The 21,447-nt window shown below is 47.7% G+C and overlaps 2 protein-coding genes across 4 annotated transcripts in view; both read left to right on the top strand.

Moving 5' to 3' along the window:
• Positions 1-9,989, top strand: part of PINX1 (PIN2 (TERF1) interacting telomerase inhibitor 1) — a 61,366-nt gene extending 51,377 nt beyond the window's left edge. For all 3 annotated transcript variants that reach the window (XM_075497690.1, XM_075497692.1, XM_075497693.1), the window contains one exon: positions 8,597-9,989. In XM_075497690.1, coding sequence (XP_075353805.1) covers positions 8,597-9,202 — 606 coding nt within the window. In that variant the 3' untranslated portion in view covers positions 9,203-9,989. The remainder of the gene's footprint in view (positions 1-8,596) is intronic.
• Positions 9,990-17,633: 7,644 nt separating this feature from the next.
• On the top strand, positions 17,634-21,089 carry SOX7 (SRY-box transcription factor 7). Its single transcript, XM_075497689.1, has 2 exons — positions 17,634-17,859; positions 19,633-21,089. Exons 1-2 carry the CDS (start codon positions 17,634-17,636, stop codon positions 20,535-20,537), a joined length of 1,131 nt encoding a protein of 376 aa, XP_075353804.1. The 3' UTR covers positions 20,538-21,089.
• Positions 21,090-21,447: the final 358 nt, after the last annotated feature.

Raw genomic sequence — 21,447 nt, 5'->3', positions numbered from 1 at the left:
GAACTGTAGGTACACTGCATGAGTGATATTCCTTGAAAAATAAAACCCTTTCTTCAGACAAACTCTTTTCTTCAGACCCTTATAGATGGGAGAGAAGGAAAAAAAGTGCATACACATCCGTGCAGTTGTATTTCAGACTTCAGTTCTCATTCTTGCTGTTTGTCTTGTTTTTCTGCATCTGTCTTCAGTCTGCACGCTTTCAGGCAGGAGGGCTCTGCTGGTATTTACGGTCTATGCTGCTCTAAATTGTAATGTTCTGATTCATTTTCCTGTGCTGCGAATACTTCTTCACACCTGCTTAGAGAAAAGGAACCAAGTCATGATGAAGGCACACTTAACAAATAAGTCACTAAAAAGTGACACAAGGTATTTCTCAGCAGCTCCTCGGCCACTGCTTCTGCTGAAAAACAGGAAATGTCTGTACCCTTGCACAGAGGTCTGACTTGATTTTGATACGTGGGTCAGCTCTCTAGCATGTTACCCTCTCAGAGCAAAGAAGCAGAAGAGTTTCAAGTGTGTATTTTCCTACTGAGAAGCATTTTCTAAGGGGAAGGGGAAAGGAGTGAAGGTTTGGCCATTTAAATTACCTACTTCAAATGCTCCTAGAAGCACTTTATTTATACACAGGTATGCTTTTCTACATTTATTATTAGAAAAGAGATAGAAGCAAAGTTTTACGTAGGCAGGTGTTATTTTCAGATTTCAAAGTACATGTAGTTTCCTCTGCCAGAAGCCAAGTTGTGATGCTGACTGTGCTTGCTCTCAGAATTGCTACCAGAAGTCCTTTCTCTCCTCTGGGTACTTCCAATGATTTTATTCCATTCTTTCTCTCAGTGGCTTATCTTGGCATCTTAAATCTTCAGAGCCCTTATTAATAACTTTGCTCATAGTCACAGTTTGGCTGGCCAAGCCCATTCGTTGCTTCTCATGTAGTCCATTCAGTTTTTGCTGGGTCTGCGGGGTATAGGAAGAAATCCTGAACTCAAGAATCAAGAAGGGTTCGGTCTTCTGAATCCTGATTAGAAAGGATTAACAGCAGCTGCCTATTCCACACACATTACAGAGGGATAATGAAAAGTGCCCAGGGAATGACATGACAGTAGTAAACTACTTTGTGAAGAAGACTGGGATTGCTTCTGAGTGTGCCTTGCAGTACTACTGCCACATGAACAATACCTCCGCTGCTGGGATGACTGTCCTGGACATTTGAAGGCATTGACATTTGGAGTATGGGTACAGGATGAAGAGACCAGTCTGCACTGATTTGGTTATAGTCCTGCCCGCTCCTTTGAAATACTCTATTTGAGAGTCTCTTGATGATTTGATTATATACGGGTATATCACAGAACAGCCAAAAATTGTGATGTGTCTGTTCGCTGTTAAGTGTCGTAGCCACGTAGCACTGTCAGGTGAGTGGAACAGCGGGGTTATTTCAGTACTTGCGCAGTGCCTTGCACATCTGTGATACCTCTTTGAAGGATCTCAAAGCACTTTACAAACACTTAATGAAACTCTTAGCTCTGCTGCGAGTTTCATATAGTTGATAAGGCATGTTTTGCGCTTTGATAGCCTGTGCCAGAGCTGGAGGGAATAACTTCTTCTCCAGCGTTTCCCACCAGCTGGGAGAGAACTTGGGAAACATGACCTTCCCAGTCCTGTGCTCGCTTTGCCGGACCATACTTCCTCTGTTATTCAAGGTGAGAACAGAACGGTTAGAATTGATTTAGGTGCTTCTGGGAAGATGAAGTCACTATGTTTGGATCTCTGTATCGTGCCAATAGAGAGATCCTAGGGGAAATCTCTTCCTTTAGTTTTGTTTATATTCAGTCTAAGGCACAGATGTAATTTGCAAGGAAATGCAAAGGAAAAGAGGTTTTGCTGGCCTCAGCAGTGTAGCTAGAGTGAAATGAGATGTCACAAGGATATCTAAGTGTTTCTCTTTCAAGATAGGAATAGGATTTTTCTTCTCTGCAGTGTGCTGATTTTTTTAACTCTTTCCCTATGTGCCTTCAGTCTTCTGCACCTCTTGTGCGTTATCTCACTGTGTGTCTTCTCCCTTAGCCTTTCACAGGCTGCCTTCTGCTCAGGGTTTTACTCGCTGCCTTTGCTAAAACTTAAATGACTGCTTTTTTTTCCTGAAAAGTGTAAGAACAGTAGGAGGAAGTTTGCGTGCTCTGTGCGACACAGTATCAGGGTTCCCAAGCTGACATTAGAAATACAGGTGTTGTAACTGCTAATATGGTAACTGTTAGTACTGTAGGACTGACCAGGATCTGATAATGACAGCTGGAATGAATCCCCATGACTATCATTGTAATCAAGTCTCTGGCCAAAATTTAATCCGTTGCACTTTTGCAACCCCGTTGCTTCCTGTTACGCTGTTGTTTTCAGGCTGAAGGCAAAACCCGGCTGAGTATTACAGCTTCTTATACGGCTCCCGTTTCATTGATGGAAACAGGCAGGGATCCCGTACGTCGTACGACAGTAAAAATGTATTGTTTGTATGACAAGCAAGTGGCATTTTGGATACCTAGAGATTACATTCAGCAAGAGAGATGGTGGCTTTCTATTTTAGCAGTAGTAATGTGTGAATTATAAGAATAAATGAAAATGCTAAAATTGGCCACTTGCTGAGGGATGAGCTTTTGGCAAAAATATAACATAGAATTACACGACAGCCTGGGAGAATTTGAATGCAGTTTTAATAGAAACACATCACCATAGAATTTAAAACTAAAATAAAAAGTGGAGTCAGCAGATACAATGTAAATGTACTTGAAAACTAAGCATCTATGGATTTATACAGTAGAATGAATCAGGTGCTGTTATGTGGTAATAAAACTTCCTCACTAGGATACGGTGCCGCATCGGGACAGGTATCTGGAAAGGTTGTGGAACCTCCATCCTTGGAGGTTTCCGTGACTCCACTACAAAAAGCTGACCTAGTCTAGCATTGGCAGGGGTCCTGCTCCAGGCCGGAGGCTGGACTGAAGACCTCCAGAGGCCACTTCCAATCAATGATTCTGTGAATATAACCCCAAAATTATTCTAAGCAGAGACTTACTACAGTAAAATCCCTTGGCATTTTTAATTGCAAGAAGAGCAGTCTGACTGCTCTTTCCTTTGTAGTTGCAGATGGAGGCAGGTGTAGTAAAAATGGATCTTCATAATTCCATGGAGAAAACAGTTGAATTTTTTTTAAAAGGTTTTTCCTTTTCCCCTTTCCATGAGTTACTTCCTAACCTCTCTCCTTCTCCTTGCTGGGTAAGAGACAGAGCTGATAGTTCATGTGGATTGTAGTAGTTAATATCCAACTGCAAGGTAGCAGCTGATTTTTCAATATATTCTAGCACAGAACTTATTTTAATGGAGTCAAACAGGAAAGTGCTTCTCTATAGTAATTGGAACTTGTCCTTTTAAAAAGTGCTGTCATGCCTTACAGCCCGGCCAGGTATTAGACATTCAGGATTTTCATTCCATTTCCCGTAAGTGGATTCCTTGCTATATTGGCACTCAGTATAAATAGTAATAAAATTAAACCTTGCTATGGTTATGTGAGCTATCCTGGTGATTAGAATACCAGGGTCAACAAAAGAAGGAAATTGCAGGTGACCTGAATTTTTACCATTTCTTTCCAGGTTTAGTGTTCCTGCTTTTTGTCTCTTTCATTAAACTCTTTTATTACCAGGAGGTCAAATTGTATCCCTGTTTAAGTTCTTAAAGCATTACAGGGCTGGAAGATGCTTCTAGAGTCCCGATCTTCCATTTTGCATTCCAAGCAAGGATTAACTCTACCTAACGCTTTCCTGATAGTTGTCTTGAGTTGCTTTCAATGGTTGAGACTCCCAGTGTTGTTGAGGCTTCTCATATATACTGATAGATTTCTCTTACTAGCAAAGTTTCATGTTGGTAACTTACATCTGCTGCTGCTTGTCCTTTTCCTCATAAGCACAGGGAAAATTGTCCCCTTTTCTCTTTGCGTCAGCCCTTTCTGTATTGGAAGTTGGTTATCATTAGTTCTTCGTAAGATGCTGTCTGCAGTATACCAATCTTAATCTGGTAAATTGAAAACATTAGAGCCTCCTGGGTACCTGTTCTTATGCCAGAATTGACTTCAGAACTGATGATACGTGTCCTTATTTTTGCATGTATTTATTTTAATCCTGCTTAAACTCATCATGCTACAAGTCTTTGTTCACTCTCTTGCCTGTTTGATCCCAATCCAAATGTTTATGCTCTTACTTAACGTTAAGTTGTCAACTCCTTAAAGCAAGACTCTGTCATCCTTAATGTTTGCAAAGCTCCAGAGTGACTCTTCACGAATAATCTGCTGTGCTTCTCTCCATTAGAGCTAGACCTGGGTTAGAAAGATACAGGGATACCCTCAGTTCTTGCCTGTCAAGTTTTGTGCACTGCATGGGGGTCATACCAACGCACCTCTGCAGTGAGGATCTGAAGTAGCAGAAACAGAACTGGATTATATTAATCTTATTGTTATGGTTTCTCGACAAGAAAGTAGCTAATCACTGTGGTTCAGCCAGACTGCAGAAAGGGGTGGTTGTACTTTAAAGCTATGAATGGTTGTGTGATTGCCTTGTAACTCAGGCTAGAGGTTTAGCCTCTACTTACTTCATCTAGCCCATTTTCTGTAATTTAAGTGAGAATCTACTGAAATTGTTTAGCTTTATTCTGCCTTTATGCTCACCCCTTCTGTACTTTTCCTTTCGTGTCATTTTTGTGAATTTGCGCTAACAAAATTGCTTGTGAATTAGTACCCCCTCATTTGCAAATGAGGAAGGCAAAGGCATGTGAAATTACTTAAGTAATTGTAGTTCGTATGTGGCAGATCTGAGATTGTACAGCAGATTTTTTGATTCCCCTATTCTAAGCTTTAAGTACTAAGAAAGAAACACTTGCAGTCTGAAGAGGAGGGGAACTTCACTGAATTGATCCGAGCTGCTTCTGTTGCTTATGTACTAGCACCCTTGGTGTTTGCTGATTGGTTCTATCTCCCTTTTCCTCTCAGAGTAGCATGCGGATGCAGTTTTTCTTTTTAGATTTTAATTCTTCAACCTAAGGTCTTAAATCTCCAAAGATATTTGGGTTTCAAACTCATTTGATCTCATGAGGTGTCCAAATACTTTCCACTTTGGCCTTCTACTGTTACCAAACTGTTTTCACGATGCGATGTGAATTGTTTATATAATTGACCATAATCCCCTATTTTTTTTCTTCCCTAAGTAACTGTGGCTGAAAGGTGCTCTGAGAGTATGAGGCCTTAGAGATGCACTCCTGATCCTGCAGGAATCAAGGGAACCAGGATTTCACTCTATAAGTTTAGTGTACTAACTGAATGATTAAATCAGCATTGTGTGTCTCAAGTGAAGAAAGCAGGCAGAAAAAAAAAACGGTGGTACATAGAGTGCTTTATGTGCTTCACATTATTTTCCATACATTTAACTAATTACATAAACAGATGATATTTACAGGGGACTTCTGGCTATAATTGACCTTCATCTTTTCCTGTGCACTTCCCAGCCTCTCCTTGAATTTTCCTATTGTTTCCTCTTAATCGTTCCACATTTAACACTATGTTTCAGGCAGTCCTTTTCTCTTGCTTGGGACCATCCTACCAATTCCATTGAGGCCAGTATTCCCAACTCCTTTTAACTTCATCTTCTCAGCCCGATTTTGTGGGCAATTTTGGAACTCATGGTATGGACAAACATATCGCCTCCAAAGCCCAATCTTCAGGCCTCCCACCCGTTACAGCACGATTGCTCTTTTGCAATGCAGGTGATCATCAGTTCTTTGGAGCAGGAGTGTTTCTTTCTGTCTTTTATGTTGTGTAATAAATTGCTTTTCAGAAGTCGCAGCAGCACAGTACGCGTTTAAGTATGTATATCTTATTTTTCTTTGAAACTTCTATATGTGTGTGTTGGGGCAAGCAGGGGAGGAATTGCATACACGGTGAGTCTCCCGTCGAGAGGTTAGAGAAAACCCACATTGCAGAGTTCAGCGGTGTTCCCATGGCTACTCGGACAGGTACATCACGGGAGGGGGAACACTTCTGGCATTTAACAGCCCTTCCAGGTGATTTATGGTTTCACATAAGCTTTTCCTAAACTGAGAGGTTTTCTAGGGTTGGCACCTCTTTGCTTGTCTCCATGCCCTGTTAGTTCTGTGTTCAGTGGCCCGTGGTTATTAAAACTCTTATCAATAAAGGAGTTTCTGAGCAAGGTTCTTATTTTCTGGGATCATGCATACCTTCTGAACTCCTCAGCTTAACCAAAGGAACATTTTTTTTTATGCCTAATGTATTTTATAAAAGAAATGTGTAGAGTTCAAGTAATATTTGCCTTCAATTACAGTAATTAAGTTGTCAGGACTTGAAGTCACCAAGGGAATGAGAAAACCCTTTCCTGGTTGGCCAGGGGGTAATTGGTGTTCTGGTCGCAAGTACATTTTACATATTGGGGTGGGGAGGGAAACTGTTCTGGCTGGCATCTGCGGCAGAAAATCTGGGAGGCTGTTTGTCATTTTGCAATACAAGGTGTCAAAATCCTGCTGTGGGTAGAAGGAAAAGGAAAAGAAAGTGACCTGTTTAACTCTGCTTTAGCAGGGCATCTATTTTTGATCCGCACTAACGCTGCTTGCTTGGGTTGAGAGGTATATCTTATTAAAAAGAGAGTGACTACAAACATAGCTCAATCCATTTATTCTGTGGATTCTGTCTTGTCAAACTTCTACTGCGGCTCCCCTTTCAAATGTAACCTGTATGTATAGATGTGTGTAGATACGTGCTTTTTTTTTTTCCCCATGTTCAACATCTCTTTGCAGACTTCTTTGCCAGAAGTTGAATAGTTTTAGTTACTTCATAAACTTACCTTAAGGTGCACTACAAGGTATTCCTACAAGAAAAGTACCTGATTTTTTTAAGTGCCCACACAAACATTACTGGAATCTCAAGTGTAGCGTTACTTTCGTTCCACTGGAATAGCTCTCTTGAAAGCAGATGTATGAGGAAATCGCCACTCATAATGCATCACTAATGACACAAATTTTTGCATTTCTGCTCATGTGGGTAAAGGTTATGGATGCATAAGGAGTCAGACCTGTAAAACCTTACTCACAAACCCTAATAAACCCCACTTCAGCTAGCAAGTTTAATGACGCCCTGAAGAGAGCCAGATCACTTACTTACACCATCACGCAATAACTATCAAGTGTTGAGATAAGTGGGTTTATATCTCCCAGTTTTCTGCTGGCCTTCACCCCGTGTATCACTTTATGCCAGTGAAAGGGGGCGTGAAATATTACTGCTCTCATTTGGTTGCATTTTATAGTCACTTCAGTTCACGTACAAGATGCATAGGTAGAGTGGATGCTCTTATCTATCTGTGCATTTATGAATGGAAAAGCAGTGAAGTATCTCTGTCATACTCGCCACGTTTGACTGCAATAGCTGTGGATTACCTCCCATTCAAGAAGCGTGTTGTAGGTCAGGTGTTGGTAAGGATTCTACACAATCCTTAACCTGCTCAGCTTTTCCCATCAAGGGGGGTGTGCTTGGTTACCTGCAGTTCATACAAGGCTTTAAAAAAACAGCAATGTAAAATGTGGGACGCTTCCAAGAGTCATTTGTGACTTTTGCCAAGCAAAAGGATATGCCACAAAGGGTTATTTTTGAGTGCTTCAGTATCCATGTAAACAAGTCTGAACTTCTGCTGCCTCTCTGGCTTGTTTATTTCATAAGTCACAGATAATTTAACAAGTTATGCATTTTCATCTTGTTGCATTTGTTGCTTTTTCAGAGTCAATTCTCTTCATGCCATAGATAACATCCAGCTCCAGAGCTGTACTTTGCTTTTCATTTTATATTTACTTTCTAGATACTAGACTCTTTTTATAGACATTCACCTGCAGCTAGAGTTCAGCAGCTATTTATTTTGTGTATGCAGAAGCCTTGTAAGATCTAACCTGTGATGTTGTTTTTGCCATCTGATAACGTATGATCAAATGGAGCATGTTTAAATAACAACATCTAGGACACAATGACAGTAAACCAGCTACGAAACAAACATTTCTAAAGATCAGATAAGATGGAAGAGATGCATCAATGCTGGATTGCTCCGTATATCATAAGTTCTTGCGCTTTGCTGTAGAGGTATTCCAGGCATGGGATTTCCTTTATGCCACAGGCTAATAGATCATACTGTGTTATTTTTCATGTTGTTTTATATCTTGTAGAGACATGTGCTTTTGCAAAGTGATACACTGAGTATGATAGTATTCTACATAATCTGTGTGAGCTGCACAGGAGTAGGTAAACAGTAAGAAATTCAAAACAACAGAGAACTGTCTTGTTCTGTATTTTCTTGCTGCCTTCCATACGGCCACCTCTTCTCCCTAAACCTACGCTATCTTTTGCATTAAGGACTGCCTCTCACTTCTGCCAAAGTCTATACTTTTACAGTTAATTTTCAAAGCACTCTATGGTTTTTAAATGTGTTTCTTATTAGCGTGCAAAAACAAATGTGATGTTTAAAGCCATTATTTCTGACTCTCACTCCTGCTCCTCTTTGTTCACCTGCAGGAGGATATTCCCGATCCCGAGTCTCAGGAAGAAAAGAAGAGAAACCGCTGGCTATCTGAGCCTGCAGACGGTTACAATACAGTGAAGAGTGTTCTCACTGTACAGGAATATTTCGCTAAGCGCATGGCTAAACTGAAGGGATCCCAGAATGAAACAGAAACAAAGGTAGACAATTCCTGCCCAACAGCTGAGGAAGCTTTGGAGCCTTCAGAAGAACTGAAAACCAAAGTCAAAAAGAAAAAGAAGAAGCAGAAGAGAGATGAGGCAGAGAGTACAGAGTATTGCGAGAAACCAAAAGTGAAACAATCTAAGATAGGTAGCTTGAATGGAGAGGAACTGGATGCTCCGTTAAATGAGTGTCACTCAGGGAAAAAGAAAAGGAAACATAAAGAGCAGCACAAAGGGGAAAACATTAGTTGTGATGAAAATATGGGCAATGGAGAAATTTGTACGGGAATATCTGATGGGGAAGATCTCGGCAAAAAGGACTATGAGGCAAAGCAAAAGAAACGCCATAAGAAGAAACACAAAAGACAGAAAGAGGAGACAGATGAGGGTATCGAAGGAGCACAGAGAAAGAAAAAGAAGCACTGCAAGCACATTTAACCATTTAAGAGTCAAGCTGGGACTCTGAGGTGATCTGAACTTTAGCATGTTAGAGGAGAAGTCCGTGTAAACACTCTAGCCAGACATTAGTTGTAATCCAGTCTTGAGCACACTGCTCTACCTCCAACTGAAACCACAGACTGTTAAATTATAGCTCTTTCAAGAGAGAACATGGTGACAGGCCAACACGAGCTTCAGTGCCGTGTTAAAAAGGTCTCCATGTGTAGGGCTAAGGCTTGCATGTCTGCAAAGCAAAACTTGATAAAGAACAGTTTGGCTTTGCCTCTTCCAGAGGTTCAGGCAGACGGTTCACCGTGGTGGCTTTGCAAGAGCTATGTTTTAACACAGCAGACCCTACGCTGCCTTCAGCCCAGATTCACTCTGGTGCAACTCCATTCAAGTCAGATAACAGCAAGCAAAATCAGGCCTGGTTTTAACTGCTGTGGTTAAGACTGTGAAAGCCGGTGAATTACTATCTACTGCTCCACACGGACTGCGTTTTTGTCAATCCAGGGGAAAAAAAAAAGTCGCCCTACCACTGCCTTTATTAAAGCCACTGTTGTTTTCACTTGTGATAGCCCAGCTCTGCTTCTGGAGACAGGAGGGGTTTTGCAAAGCTGTATGTATTTTTCCATTGATTTTTGCAGTCGTGTCTAATTTTTTCATGGATCTCCTTTTACGTATAAAATGATTGTTGTTTCTTCACAAAATACTTAGTCTAATTAAAGGTTTACGCCTGAGTGTTGGTACTAAAGAATGAAATAAAAAACCCTCCCTTTGTTTCCTAGCCAGTAGTTAACTACTGTCAAGCAATTGTAACTTTGCAACAAAGCTAAAGGAGGTGTGCCTTTATTAACCATATCTAAATCTTTGGTTCCCAGGCAACGTTCACAGTACCTTCAGTGGTGCATCTGGAATTCAAAAAGTTGTCTTGGATGGAGCAATGTTTTCTGTGAAATTAGGAGACCAAACAAATTTTAAAAGCATAGCCGGTCAGATGCCTTAGTATTGCCATTTATACATTGAAAATCTGCAATTTAGATTTATAACCAAATTAGAGCTTGTTTCTATTTGTAAACCTGGAAATAAGTAACGCTGGAACTCGGCATCACCACCAGCTGTTTTGTGTGACAGCTTAAACATTTGGGATGGATTTTGGCGTTTCAGTCTCGCTCAGCTGTCAGAAGAGATGGGCGAGCTTGGAAGTAGAGCGGTGGAATGGGAAGAAGCATTCGCCATCCTCGAGTCTGGTTCTGATACTGCTTTGGCCATAGCAAATTGACAGCACAACCCTCAACGCCAGCCAGTTATCATGGCATAATCCAGAGTAGCTGACCAGAATTCAAATCCATTAGCTGTTCGTTTGACTTCGGGCCTGGCTGCGTTTCATCAGTGTAAATCTGAAACATCCTATTGGCCTGCTCTGCTGAATAAAATGGGTACATTTTTTTTTAATTGTCTTAGCTCATTTGAGTTGCTTAACATGGTTTGAAAAACACTGTCAAGATGCAGATGTTAATATCAAAAAATTTCCTTAAGCTGCCGTTACTGTCCAGTGGGAGAAAGTTGGTCTGCAGCACACAGTCCCCGTGGCTTCAGATGTTTCAGTTGCAGCTGAACTCTGCCTTTTTAAGATATCTTGGTTTGCAATGCACCTTTCTTGCCCTCAGGACATGCTCATTCATTGCAGCAAAATTACTGTAGTTTTACTGTATTGTAAGGGAGAACAAGATGCCTTTCTCTGTGTTTCACTGCTGGCATGCCAGTAGTTTTTAACCCTTGTAGCATTTGCTTTTCAGTACTATACAAATATTAGCCATTATGATGCTGCTATGGCTGGGCTTGTTCCCTGGCTTACTTAAAACGAAATACCACTTAATACCATGAGGTTGCTACAGAGTTGTGAGTAAGCTCCATGCTTGAGGTGAGAAAAATAATCTCCTCAAGGGAAGAAGATAGCAAAATAATTTTTCATGTTATATTGAAGCATCCTAAGTTTTGTGGGTGCCCTTCAAAGCAGCCTTTCTGATTTCACCCTGAGTTTGGATTTTTGTTTGTTAGCAGAAGCCAAAAGCCTGACTGTTTCCAATGTTGTTGTTGTTTTTTTTAACTTCTAAGCACCTAAATTTTACAGCCTCTCTGGGATTTCAATTTAAAAAGGTGCTAGTCAAGGAATAGGGTTTCCTTCTCCAAATACTGCTGGGCTTGTTTGTTTGTTCTCTGTATTAATCTTCCATGAGTTTCTATGTGCTAATTCTTATGAGTGTTTGGCCAGATTCCAGTGCTAGTTATAGAAAGAAGAAAACCAGGAATAAATCTTTACATTTGTGGTGTTACTACAGTTAAGCAGTAGTATACCCAAGATTTAAATCTGGCTCAGATTGAAATATCAGCTACAAATAGAAGATTCTCTATTTGTACGAGGAGAAGTGGGAATTTCATTTTATCCCAGGAAATGTGGGATTTTAATATGCCTCAAACTCAAAGAGAAGTAGCATGTGCAGAATATGGGTTGTGGGGGGGGGGGATCATAATAGACTAACATTTGAAACAAGTAATTCATTTAGCTGCTCTGCTCTGTGTGTGTTAGTGGTCAGCCAACTTTGCATTACTCCCCAAAAAGCTCTACTTACCAGTTACTGTCGAGTGAAATGGATGATTGAAACAACAGGAACATGTTTCAAAGTAATAAACTGGGTTTTTTGTTTATAGTGGGTTGTGAGTCCAGTTTTAACCAAATTCTGGTTTGGCAAGAAGGTCTTTTTTAGAAAGCATAAGAAAAAGAATTACATCATTACCCAAATGGTGAAATTAGCAGAATGTAAGCACAAAGAAATTACTTGGTTTCATTTCTGTGGAAATAAGACTTTTAAACAGAAAGGTCTTTTGTTATATATTTGTCCATTGTACTCGCACATTGCAGCACAAAATTATGTACCTCCAAGTGAAATTACCTAGAAACTAAGCAAAATGAGAGTCGCCACTCTGCTTTCACTTCCAAATCGAGAACGATGCACACACAGCATAGATATTAAAATGTTTTCAGTTTTAGTAATCCCAGGTCACTAGTGACATAGAAGAAAATTTTCCTTTTCGCATTGGGAGCCTTACGCAGATGATGGTTTCTTGTGAGTTACTTCCCTTCTTCGCAGGTATAGTGTTGCTCTTCGCTTTGAGCCTTGAAATTAACTGTCGGTGCAAAGGCTGCTACATGCCAGGCTATGTGATTTGCAATTGCAATTTTGTGAACAGCAATATATATGCTGACTTTTGTGCAAGCGCAAAACCGTATCCTGGAAAGCAGAGGCCACGGAAAAGTAGTCTGTTACCAGCATCGGACCAAAGTCTGCATGAGCTTTATGGGTTTCAGCCGTTTTGATCTTGCTATGTCCGACTCTGCAGAGCCTTCCTTCGAGCCAAGGACGGGAGATTGCCCTGGTGCACGCTGTGTGGCAACCCAGATGTGTGGAACAGGCACCATTCCTTGAATTTCTTTCCAAGATGTACTAGCTCTAGTGCTTTACACACAACCAATGTAAAGCAGAAGTAGTAACAACCGGGGTTATTTCAAAGCATAGATGCGTGATACTATTAAGTACAAGTTTCAAGACAACCCATTAAGATTTCGGAACTATGTATCCTTACGTCTATGTGAATTCCAGTCCATTAGATAGCATCTGAGACGCAGCTGCTTTGTGAAACTTAAGAAATGCACCTGGGGACCCATCCAGTTCAGCATCGCGTTCAATTAATGCCGTTTTCCTTTAAGCAAAAGGTAGTTCTGGTGCTGACTTCTTTCAAATAATCAGCTCTCAGCAAAGAAAATTAGCTGAATGCACCTATGTAATTAACCAATTTTCTCCTGTTTAAACACACAACGTTGAAGTTCTTGAAGCATCCACCTTCAAAAGGCACGATTTACGTCACGAAACCTCCAAACCTGCCAGCGCTAAGAGGAGGAAGGAAGCTCCAAGAAGAGAGGGAAACCACACAAAGTCTATTGGAAACGCTGCATCGCATCACGCCTATCTTAAAAAAAGATCTTATAATAGTGTGTCCTCAAACAGCGTGAGGATCGCTAGCATCTGAAGCAGTCCTTTGCTTAATTCCTCCTCGTTCCTGGGCAATATGAGGTTTGCTGTATGAAGGGTTATAAATCTCATCCGCACCGGCCGAGGAACCCTCGGGAAGGATCAGAGCTCAGAGTACTTGGACAATAACCAAGGCTGTTGTCTCTGTACCTATCCCATGCAGGGATAAGCAAACTTTTAGTGATGTGGGACTGGTGAATATGGTAAAAATAAAAAACTTTTGTGGTGGAAGAAGCGGGAAGATTGTTCCAATGCCAAACTGAAGCTCGATTTCTCAGCAAGTGAGAACTTAAATTCTGCTTCCGAGTCACTCAAAGATTTTTTTTTTTCCTTACAAATCCATTTTTATAAATTTTAAAGTGTAAGAGGGAAATTTTGCTGGTCCCTTTTAACCTAAAGGGACTAAAATATATTTAATTTGTAACTGTTATAGCTGCACTTTAAAAATAGTAAGAGCAGAAATATTCAGTACCATGACTCTGTGCAGGCTGAAAATTTTAGCATCTTTTTTTTATATATATATATATACATTTTTCGCTGCAGGGTATATAGGGGGAAAGCTCTGGTTTCTCCTCGTAGGAAATAAGTGGTCCCAGCGGCAGTCCCTGGAGAAAGCCTGGTGGACCCGGGTTGGACAGGGGCAATGGGCAAGGTTGGTTCTTCTGTCTCTGTGGCAAAGCAGCTGAGAGCTTCACTGCTGAGAGCCGGCTCTTCGGCTGGGAACCCCCAGCTGCCTCTGCAAAAACTGCCCTTGGGAGGCGAGAGTTTCATCAATAATTAAGGAACATGTGAATATTGAGCTAATTTAGGATTTGCACTTTCTCACACATTTTAATGTCTCTGAAGCGGGGAAGTGGGGAGGTTACTTGGTGAAAATAGACCCGCCGTTTGCAAGCCCAGTAAAATGCCCCATGTCGGATCCACGCCAAAAAGGGATATTTTTAAAGACTGGGGATGGTCTCGCTTATACGGCGCAAAAGCTGGGTTCGTCATGGATTTTCTCTGTGACCCATGGGAGTTGCTGCCACTGTTCCCCATCCATAAAAATGGGGAGAACAAAGCTTTCTTCCACCCTTTGTCTGCTCGGTCTATTTTAGCTTGTAGCTTTTAGCCGTAATTTCCCTGCTCTCAAAGCCCTGTGAGAGCTCTGCTTCTTCCTGTGCCCCAGATACAGGTAAGCGTTGCACCAGAATCGGGAAGGTAAGCATAAAAAGTAAAGATGAGTTTTTCCAGACTGCTGCTAATTACCCTGATACGGTCGCAATTAAAAGGTGGCATTTTCACATGGCTCCAGCTGCCTTTATGTAATGCAGAGCTTCCTACAGGACAGGTTTAACCTGCATTTTAGGTAGGGTGCAGAATGAAACCCATCTTACTAATGCAATCAGAATGCCAGGTGCTAAAGGAGAGGGGGAGGAAAAAAAAAAAAAAGGGGGGTTTATTATTGTTTGCAATCAAAATGCAGCATGGGGGCCCCTAGGAAGGTGCTGTCTTCCAGCCTGGGAGAAAATCCAAACGAGAAAGATTTTGCGGTATTTTTGTCCTGCGACCGCACGGGAGTCCCAGCGCGCGTCTTGGTGAGGCGGGGGGGGGTCTGAAAAGCCACATGAGTTTACCCCTGCGATACCTGGGGGAGATAAACGATGTTACCCCCGCGATGCGGAGGGAAGAGCAAAGACCAGGAAAACCCGGTGAGTTGCTCCGAGAGCCTCCGGGCATCTGCGGCAAGAGGCAGGAGGTGGATGCGGGGCCCGTCCCTGCCCAGCGCTTTATCCTCGCCCAGACCTTTCCTCCCGTCCTGCACGCCGCGCCTCGGCACCGCGGCGCAGGATGGAGGCACTGCCGCGTGTCGTGTAGAAGGGCTCGAGTGGAGTTCATCTGTTCCTTCTCTTTTCCCTTGAGGGGATATATTGCACTACTACTACTAAAAATTTTCTGGCCTCCCGGGCCTCGCGTATAGAGGCCGTTACTTTTATAATATGATATCCAGGCCCTGTGCATCCCGAGGGTTAAAAAATAACGCTGAGCGGTGTAACACCATATTCAAAATAAAACCTTGCAACTTTGGGCAGACTTTTTCAGTGCGCTTCAACCCCTGCTAAAGGGAAATTAAAAAAAAAAAAAAAAAAAAAAAGAAAAAAAGGATGTTAACGGGTTTTCTTCCCAACCTCTTGCTGCCAACCTCAGCAGCAACTCCCGTCTGCAAAATGCACCCAGGAGACCTGTTCAGAGCAGGATGGAGGGTTTGGCATCCTCTCTCCCTGCCCCGTCCCGGCACTTCAAGGCGTGAGACGGGACCTTCGGAGAGAACCGGAGCCTGCTGTGCAAAGCCTGGGACGGCACGGGCTGTCCCCAGGAGCGTGCATGGCTCCAAAACACAGATGAAAGGCAGTTGCTATGTGCCGGCCTGCGTGTGTGTGTGTGTGTAAAGGGTTTATAAATCTGTCCCGAGACCAGGAAATCTCCTGCGCCTTTTAGATTTAAGAGAAGTGGCCTTCCTGTTGTATTCCCAGATAACGCAGCTCTGATCAAGCCCATTTGTAAATAGCTTAATAGATTTAATCAGTTCCTTTGGAAAATGTTGTTGCTTCCGCAGGGTTTTGATTCGGTCTCGGGGAAAAGCGCAGAAAGGGCAGTTGCTGCTTCTGCTGCAAGCGAAGTTGGCAGCTGCCACCTCTCCGGACCCCCAAATCGCCGTAACCCACGAGAAAACAACCGCAGGGATCCTGCTCCTGTGCAAAGCAGGGGGAGAGACCAGGAAACCCAGGCGGATCCTGAACCCACATAGCTTACATTTACATACCGCGCTCTCCATCGCTTGTAATCTGACAAGAGTCAATAGGAACACCCAGGCACGTGGTAAATCGCTGCCTACCTGCACAAACACCCCAGCTTGGGATCCACGCTGGGTTTTTCCCCTCCGTGCACGGGTTAGATGGGGCAGCGGCCAGCCAGCCCGAGGAAATGCCTTCCCATCTCGCACCCCGGCCCGCCGGCTTTCTGGCAGCTCGGAGAGGAAATCCACAATCAGCCAAAGCAGAGCTGCTGCAGCCCTGCAGCCCATGTCAGGGGGTCAGAATCATAAAGGAATCGAGCGACTAAATATATTCCTCGGGGCAGGTTGCAGGGATAAGCTGGGCAAGGGGGTTCGGCTGGGGATTTTTGGTCCCATCGCCTTCCAGGAGATCCTTCGTCCTGCATGGGCGAATGCTCCTCGGAGGTGACTTTCCTGCCCTCACGAGCACCAAACTGGGATTAGTGGGAAATATCATTGCGTGACAGCGGTGCTCCCATCCCAGCGGGGCTCGGGTGGCTGTACAGGACGGGGCAGCGCTCCATACAACGTCGCAGTAAGAAAAAGGCCGCAAAGCATCGGACCAGCTCTTTGCCTCCTAACGTCCCAGGGATGGGCAGCGGGGACTGACAGGGGACGTTGCAGCCCCTCTGGGCTGTGCCCAGCCCCATCCCCTGCTCTGTGTGACCCCTGCAAAACTCACTCTGGAGCCCAGCCAGGCTGGACAAGCACCCGCCAGCAGGTTCACTGGGTCCCAGTCTCCCTCCCATACGAAGGGACCCGGCAAAATTTGGGGTAACTGGGTGAAAACCCGCACGGGGTGGCAAAGTATAGCCAGGACTAGTGGTTAAAGCAGGGGGTGTGGGGGAAAGGGGGTGCCTGCCTCAGGACCCGCACCTTCCTTTCCCCTTGCAAACAGGCATGCTGCAGCTTGCCAAAGCCCGGGGAGGGGGCTGGAGGGGATGTTTTGCACCCCTATGGGGACCTTCTGCCCGGGGCCGTTTTCCTCTTCTTTCCAAGCCACCTCAAAAATTCTCAGTGCCCTCATCCCTCCTCTCTGCATTTCCCCCAGCCTTGAAGTTTTTCGGGGCTCTGAGGTGCGGGGGGCAGCGGAGGCTGCGCAGGGGTGGCAGGGCCATTTCCAGCTCCCTCCTCACTCCCCTTCAGCCTTTCAGTGGGCGAAATAATAATAAGAATAATAAAAAGGGAGGGGGGTGGGGTAGGAAACAGAAGGGGGGGGGGGCGTTGGGGGGTGCTGCCCCCCTCTTCGCTTCCCCGGGGGGTGCCGGGCAGAGGGTGGGGAGAAGTTTTCTCCCCGCGCCATCCTGGCCGGGGCTGAGGAGTTTGCAAACAAGGAGGAGCAGCCAGTACCTTCGGTGTCATTGGAGGAGGCTTTTTCCAAGGAGCTCATAAATACGGGGGAGGCCGGGCAGGAGGCTGGGACTGCGCGGGGACCCCGAGGGCAGCGCAGCGGGCAGAGGCGGGCGGGGGCCGGGGCCGGGGCCGGGGCCGGGGCCGGGGGGGGGGAGCGGAGCGGGGCCGGGCCATGGCTGCGCTGCTGGGCACCTACCCCTGGCCCGAGCGGCTGGGGGGGGACGCGGCCGAGGGGCTGCCGCCGGGGCCGCCCCCGCGTTGTCCTCCGGGGGAGAAGGGTTCCGAGAGCCGCATCCGCCGGCCCATGAACGCTTTCATGGTGTGGGCGAAGGACGAGAGGAAGCGCCTGGCCGTGCAAAACCCCGACCTGCACAACGCGGAGCTCAGCAAGATGCTCGGTGAGGAGCGGAGGGGCGCGGGGTTTTGGGGGGGTGCGGCTCCGGGGGTGGGCGTCCCTACGTCTGCCCGGCCATCCCCGGGGGTGCAAACCCTTGCTCCGAGGCTGGCAGCCTGCCGTGGGTGCGCCCAACCCGGCCGCCCCCGGGGGTGCGAGCCCTGTCCGGATCCGGTACCCCGGGGTGGGCACCCATGCAACCCCTCGGCCATCCCTGGGGGTGCAAACCCTGCCCGGATGGGGACCCGTGCACCCTGCCTGCCACCCCGCTGGGGTGCCCGGGTCTGGCAGCGGCACCCTGGGGGTGCGGGCATCCTCCCGGCTGCCCCATGGGATACGGCACGCAGGGGGTGGGCACCCACGCACCCACATGGCCACGCTGCGGGGCGCAAAGCCTTCCCGGGTCCAGCACCCTGGGACAACATCCACCGGGCTGCCTTGTGGGGTGCAAAGCCTGATGGGGTCCCGCACCCCAAGGAGAAGGCACCCGTGCACCCACCCTGCCACCCCACAGGGTGCAAACCCCAGCGGTGACCCACAGTCTGGGTGCATGCGCCCGCCCGGCCACCCCTCAGGGTGCAAAGCCTGATGGTGTCCCGCACCCCGGGGGACAGGCACCCATGTGCACACCCTGCCACCCCTCAGCTGCAAACCCTGCCGGGGGGCAAACCCCCGGGCTGCCAGTGCCAGGGATCGCCCAATGCAGTGCAAGGAGGGACCCCCAAATTTTCCTGGCCTGTCTTTGCTGTCCCACTTTGTCCCCAAACTTACTAGCCCACCCCGATATTGCACGTCCAGGGGGTGGTGGGGTGGTGTTCCCGCTGTTTCTTTTGGGGGATCACAACCCGTTTTGAATACACATTTGTTTCCCACTGTTTCCCCCTTATCCCAATCCCCATTTTTTATGCAAAACCAAGAGGGCAAACAGAAATAACCAGCCCAGACAGCCTGAGAAAGAGCTGCCCGAATTGCAACACAGCTTTGCTGTCCAACCTCTTACCCAAAGTTTGTGTTTCCCTGGACAGTTTTGCGGTGTTTTCTTTGGTGGTTTGGGTTTTCTCCTCGCTGCTTTGCCGTGCAGCATCTCAGCTTATTAGTGTTATTTCTGCTGTCTTTTTGGCAACGGGAAGGCATCAAACGCTTTGATCCATATCCTCATTTCTCCCCCTACCCTGAGGAACAGCCTGGGGTAGCCTCACCGTGGGATACCACCCCCTTGCCCCGGCGCTGCTTCTCTGTCCTGTGTCTTGGGGACATTTTGTGTATCTCAAACAGGGAGCAGCAAGGTCGTGGCACCCAGGACTCCATACGCCCCGGTGCAAGTCCCGGCAGGGCGCAGGCTGGGACACATCCAAGGATACCACGTCCTGACCCGCTGCTCAGCCAGGCATGGCCTCGGCCGTCCCCGCTCAGCAGCCGGGCTCTCTGTCCCGGAGAGGCATTGCAAGATCAGAGCGTGGAGCTGGGGGAGTTTATTTGCCCTGATTTGTTTGCAGCAGGGCTCAGCTAACCCTGAACCCACCCTGTTTGGGGACTTGGGATGGGGGGAGTTGGTGGACCTACGGTGGCTTCAATACCCCCCTTCTTCACCCTCCTGCTGCCATCTCGTGCTCCTGCAGGGTTTGCGGGGTGCATCATCCATGCGCGCCGGCTCAGATATTGGGAGCCCCTACCTTGCCCTTGGGTTGTGTGCCTGCAAGCTTTGGGTGGCAGCCCCCCTTTGCCACCCCGGTACAGCTGCCGCGGGCACTAAGCGGAGTTTTATTCTCCATTTCAGGCAAGTCCTGGAAGGCTCTGAGCCTCTCGCAGAAGCGTCCCTACGTGGAGGAGGCCGAGCGGCTGCGGGTGAAGCACATGCAAGATTACCCCAACTACAAATACCGGCCCCGGCGGAAGAAGCAGGTCAAGCGGATCTGCAAGCGGGTGGACCCCGGGTTTTTGCTGGGCAGCCTGACGCGGGACCAAAACGCGCTGCCGGAGAAGCGGACCTGCGGCCGAGCCGGGGGGGAGAAAGAGGGGCCGGGTGAGTACCCCCCTCGCCCGGGGCTGCTGGCCGTCCGGGGGTACCGGGAGGCCCCGGGCAGCGGCGGCAGCAGCAGCACCAGCACCAGCGTGGACACCTACCCCTACGGGCTGCCCACCCCCCCGGAGATGTCTCCACTGGACGCCATAGACCCCGAGCAGAGCTTCTTCTCCTCGCCCTGCCCTGACGAGCATCATCGCTCCCACCTCGCCGGAGCCACCTACTCCCCAGAGTACGCGGGCAGCTCCCTCCCGTGCAACCACCACGCTCTCAGCCCCATGCCGCAGCCCACCACCTGCATGATGCCCCCGGCCTCCAGCTGCCCTCCCCTTCCTCCTCCTCCCAGCTACTACACGCCCACCTTCCCCTCCCTGCACCCCCCCAGCCTCCATGCCCACCTGGGCCAGCTCTCCCCACCGCCCGACCACCATGGCTTTGACACCTTGGACCAGCTGAGCCAAGCCGAGCTCCTGGGGGAGATGGACCGCAACGAGTTCGACCAGTATCTCAACAACCCCAGCCACGGTGACCACCATGGCGGGGTCTTGGTCAATGGACACGTCCCGGCAGCTGGCGGCTCCCACGCCTCCGAGACCAGCCTCATCTCCGTCCTTGCCGATGCCACGGCCACCTACTACAATAACTACAGCGTCTCCTAGACCCCCGGCCGGGGCCGCCTGGACCGGCAGAGGAAGGACCCGACACAGTATTACGAGGCGTTGCTCCCCGGGGACATCGCTCGCCGCCCCTCGGGGTGACCGAGTCCGAACCGTGAGGGCTGTGGAGTCTCCTCGGTGGCGTAGGTAAAGGATTTCGGTCATCAGCTCGCCACCGGTGCAAAGCCTCGGGTGCCCTGCTCCGAACAGGGCTGGGGGGCATTTCCCCATGACAAAGCCCTGTGGCCGAGTCCCTCTTCCAAAGCAGAGGTGCTGCTGGGAGCGTGGGAAGGCTGTCCCCCATTTCGGGGCACCCCCAGCTCTGCTTTGGAGTCGGGAGGGCGGCAGCATCCCGCAAATGGCAGATCTGAAGTCCTGGCAGGGGCTAAACCCCCTGGAAAGGGAAAAGGCAGGGATGGGGGGGGAAAGGGAAGATTTTGGTAAAGGGGCGCACGGTCTGCAAGCCGCTCTCGGCTCCCGGTATCGGGGTTGCTACAGCCGCCCTGACCTACCCGACCGCACCGGCGGGGGTTAAACCTGCCTTGTCCCCTGCACCCTGACCGCGAGCTGGGGGCTTCCTCCCCAGAGGGGATGGGACACCAGGGATGCTGCCGGCTGGCCCCAGGGATGTGGGGGGCTGGAGGGGGGCAGCCAGCCCCGAGGGCGCTCAGCCTGGGCGTTCTGGAGGAGGGTAAGATGGGGGCTCGGAAAGGCAGGACCCGGCCGGCGTCCGCCCCCCGCCGTGGCTTCCCCTTGGCCTCCCAGCAGCAGCGATCCCGAAGGGGGGGCGGCCCGAGCTGCCCTCCCCGCAGGGCTGGGAGCGCGTCCTGGGACGAGCACTTGGGCAAAGGGGTGATGATGTAGCAGACACGTTTTTTATCGAACATCCTTTGATGGTGAAGGCTTCACGTTT

This window comes from Mycteria americana, chromosome 3 (assembly GCF_035582795.1).
Source record: "Mycteria americana isolate JAX WOST 10 ecotype Jacksonville Zoo and Gardens chromosome 3, USCA_MyAme_1.0, whole genome shotgun sequence".
Lineage (NCBI taxonomy): Eukaryota > Metazoa > Chordata > Aves > Ciconiiformes > Ciconiidae > Mycteria > Mycteria americana.
The sequence above is the reverse complement of the archived record's forward strand: the minus strand, read 5'-3'. Positions and strand labels throughout refer to the sequence as shown.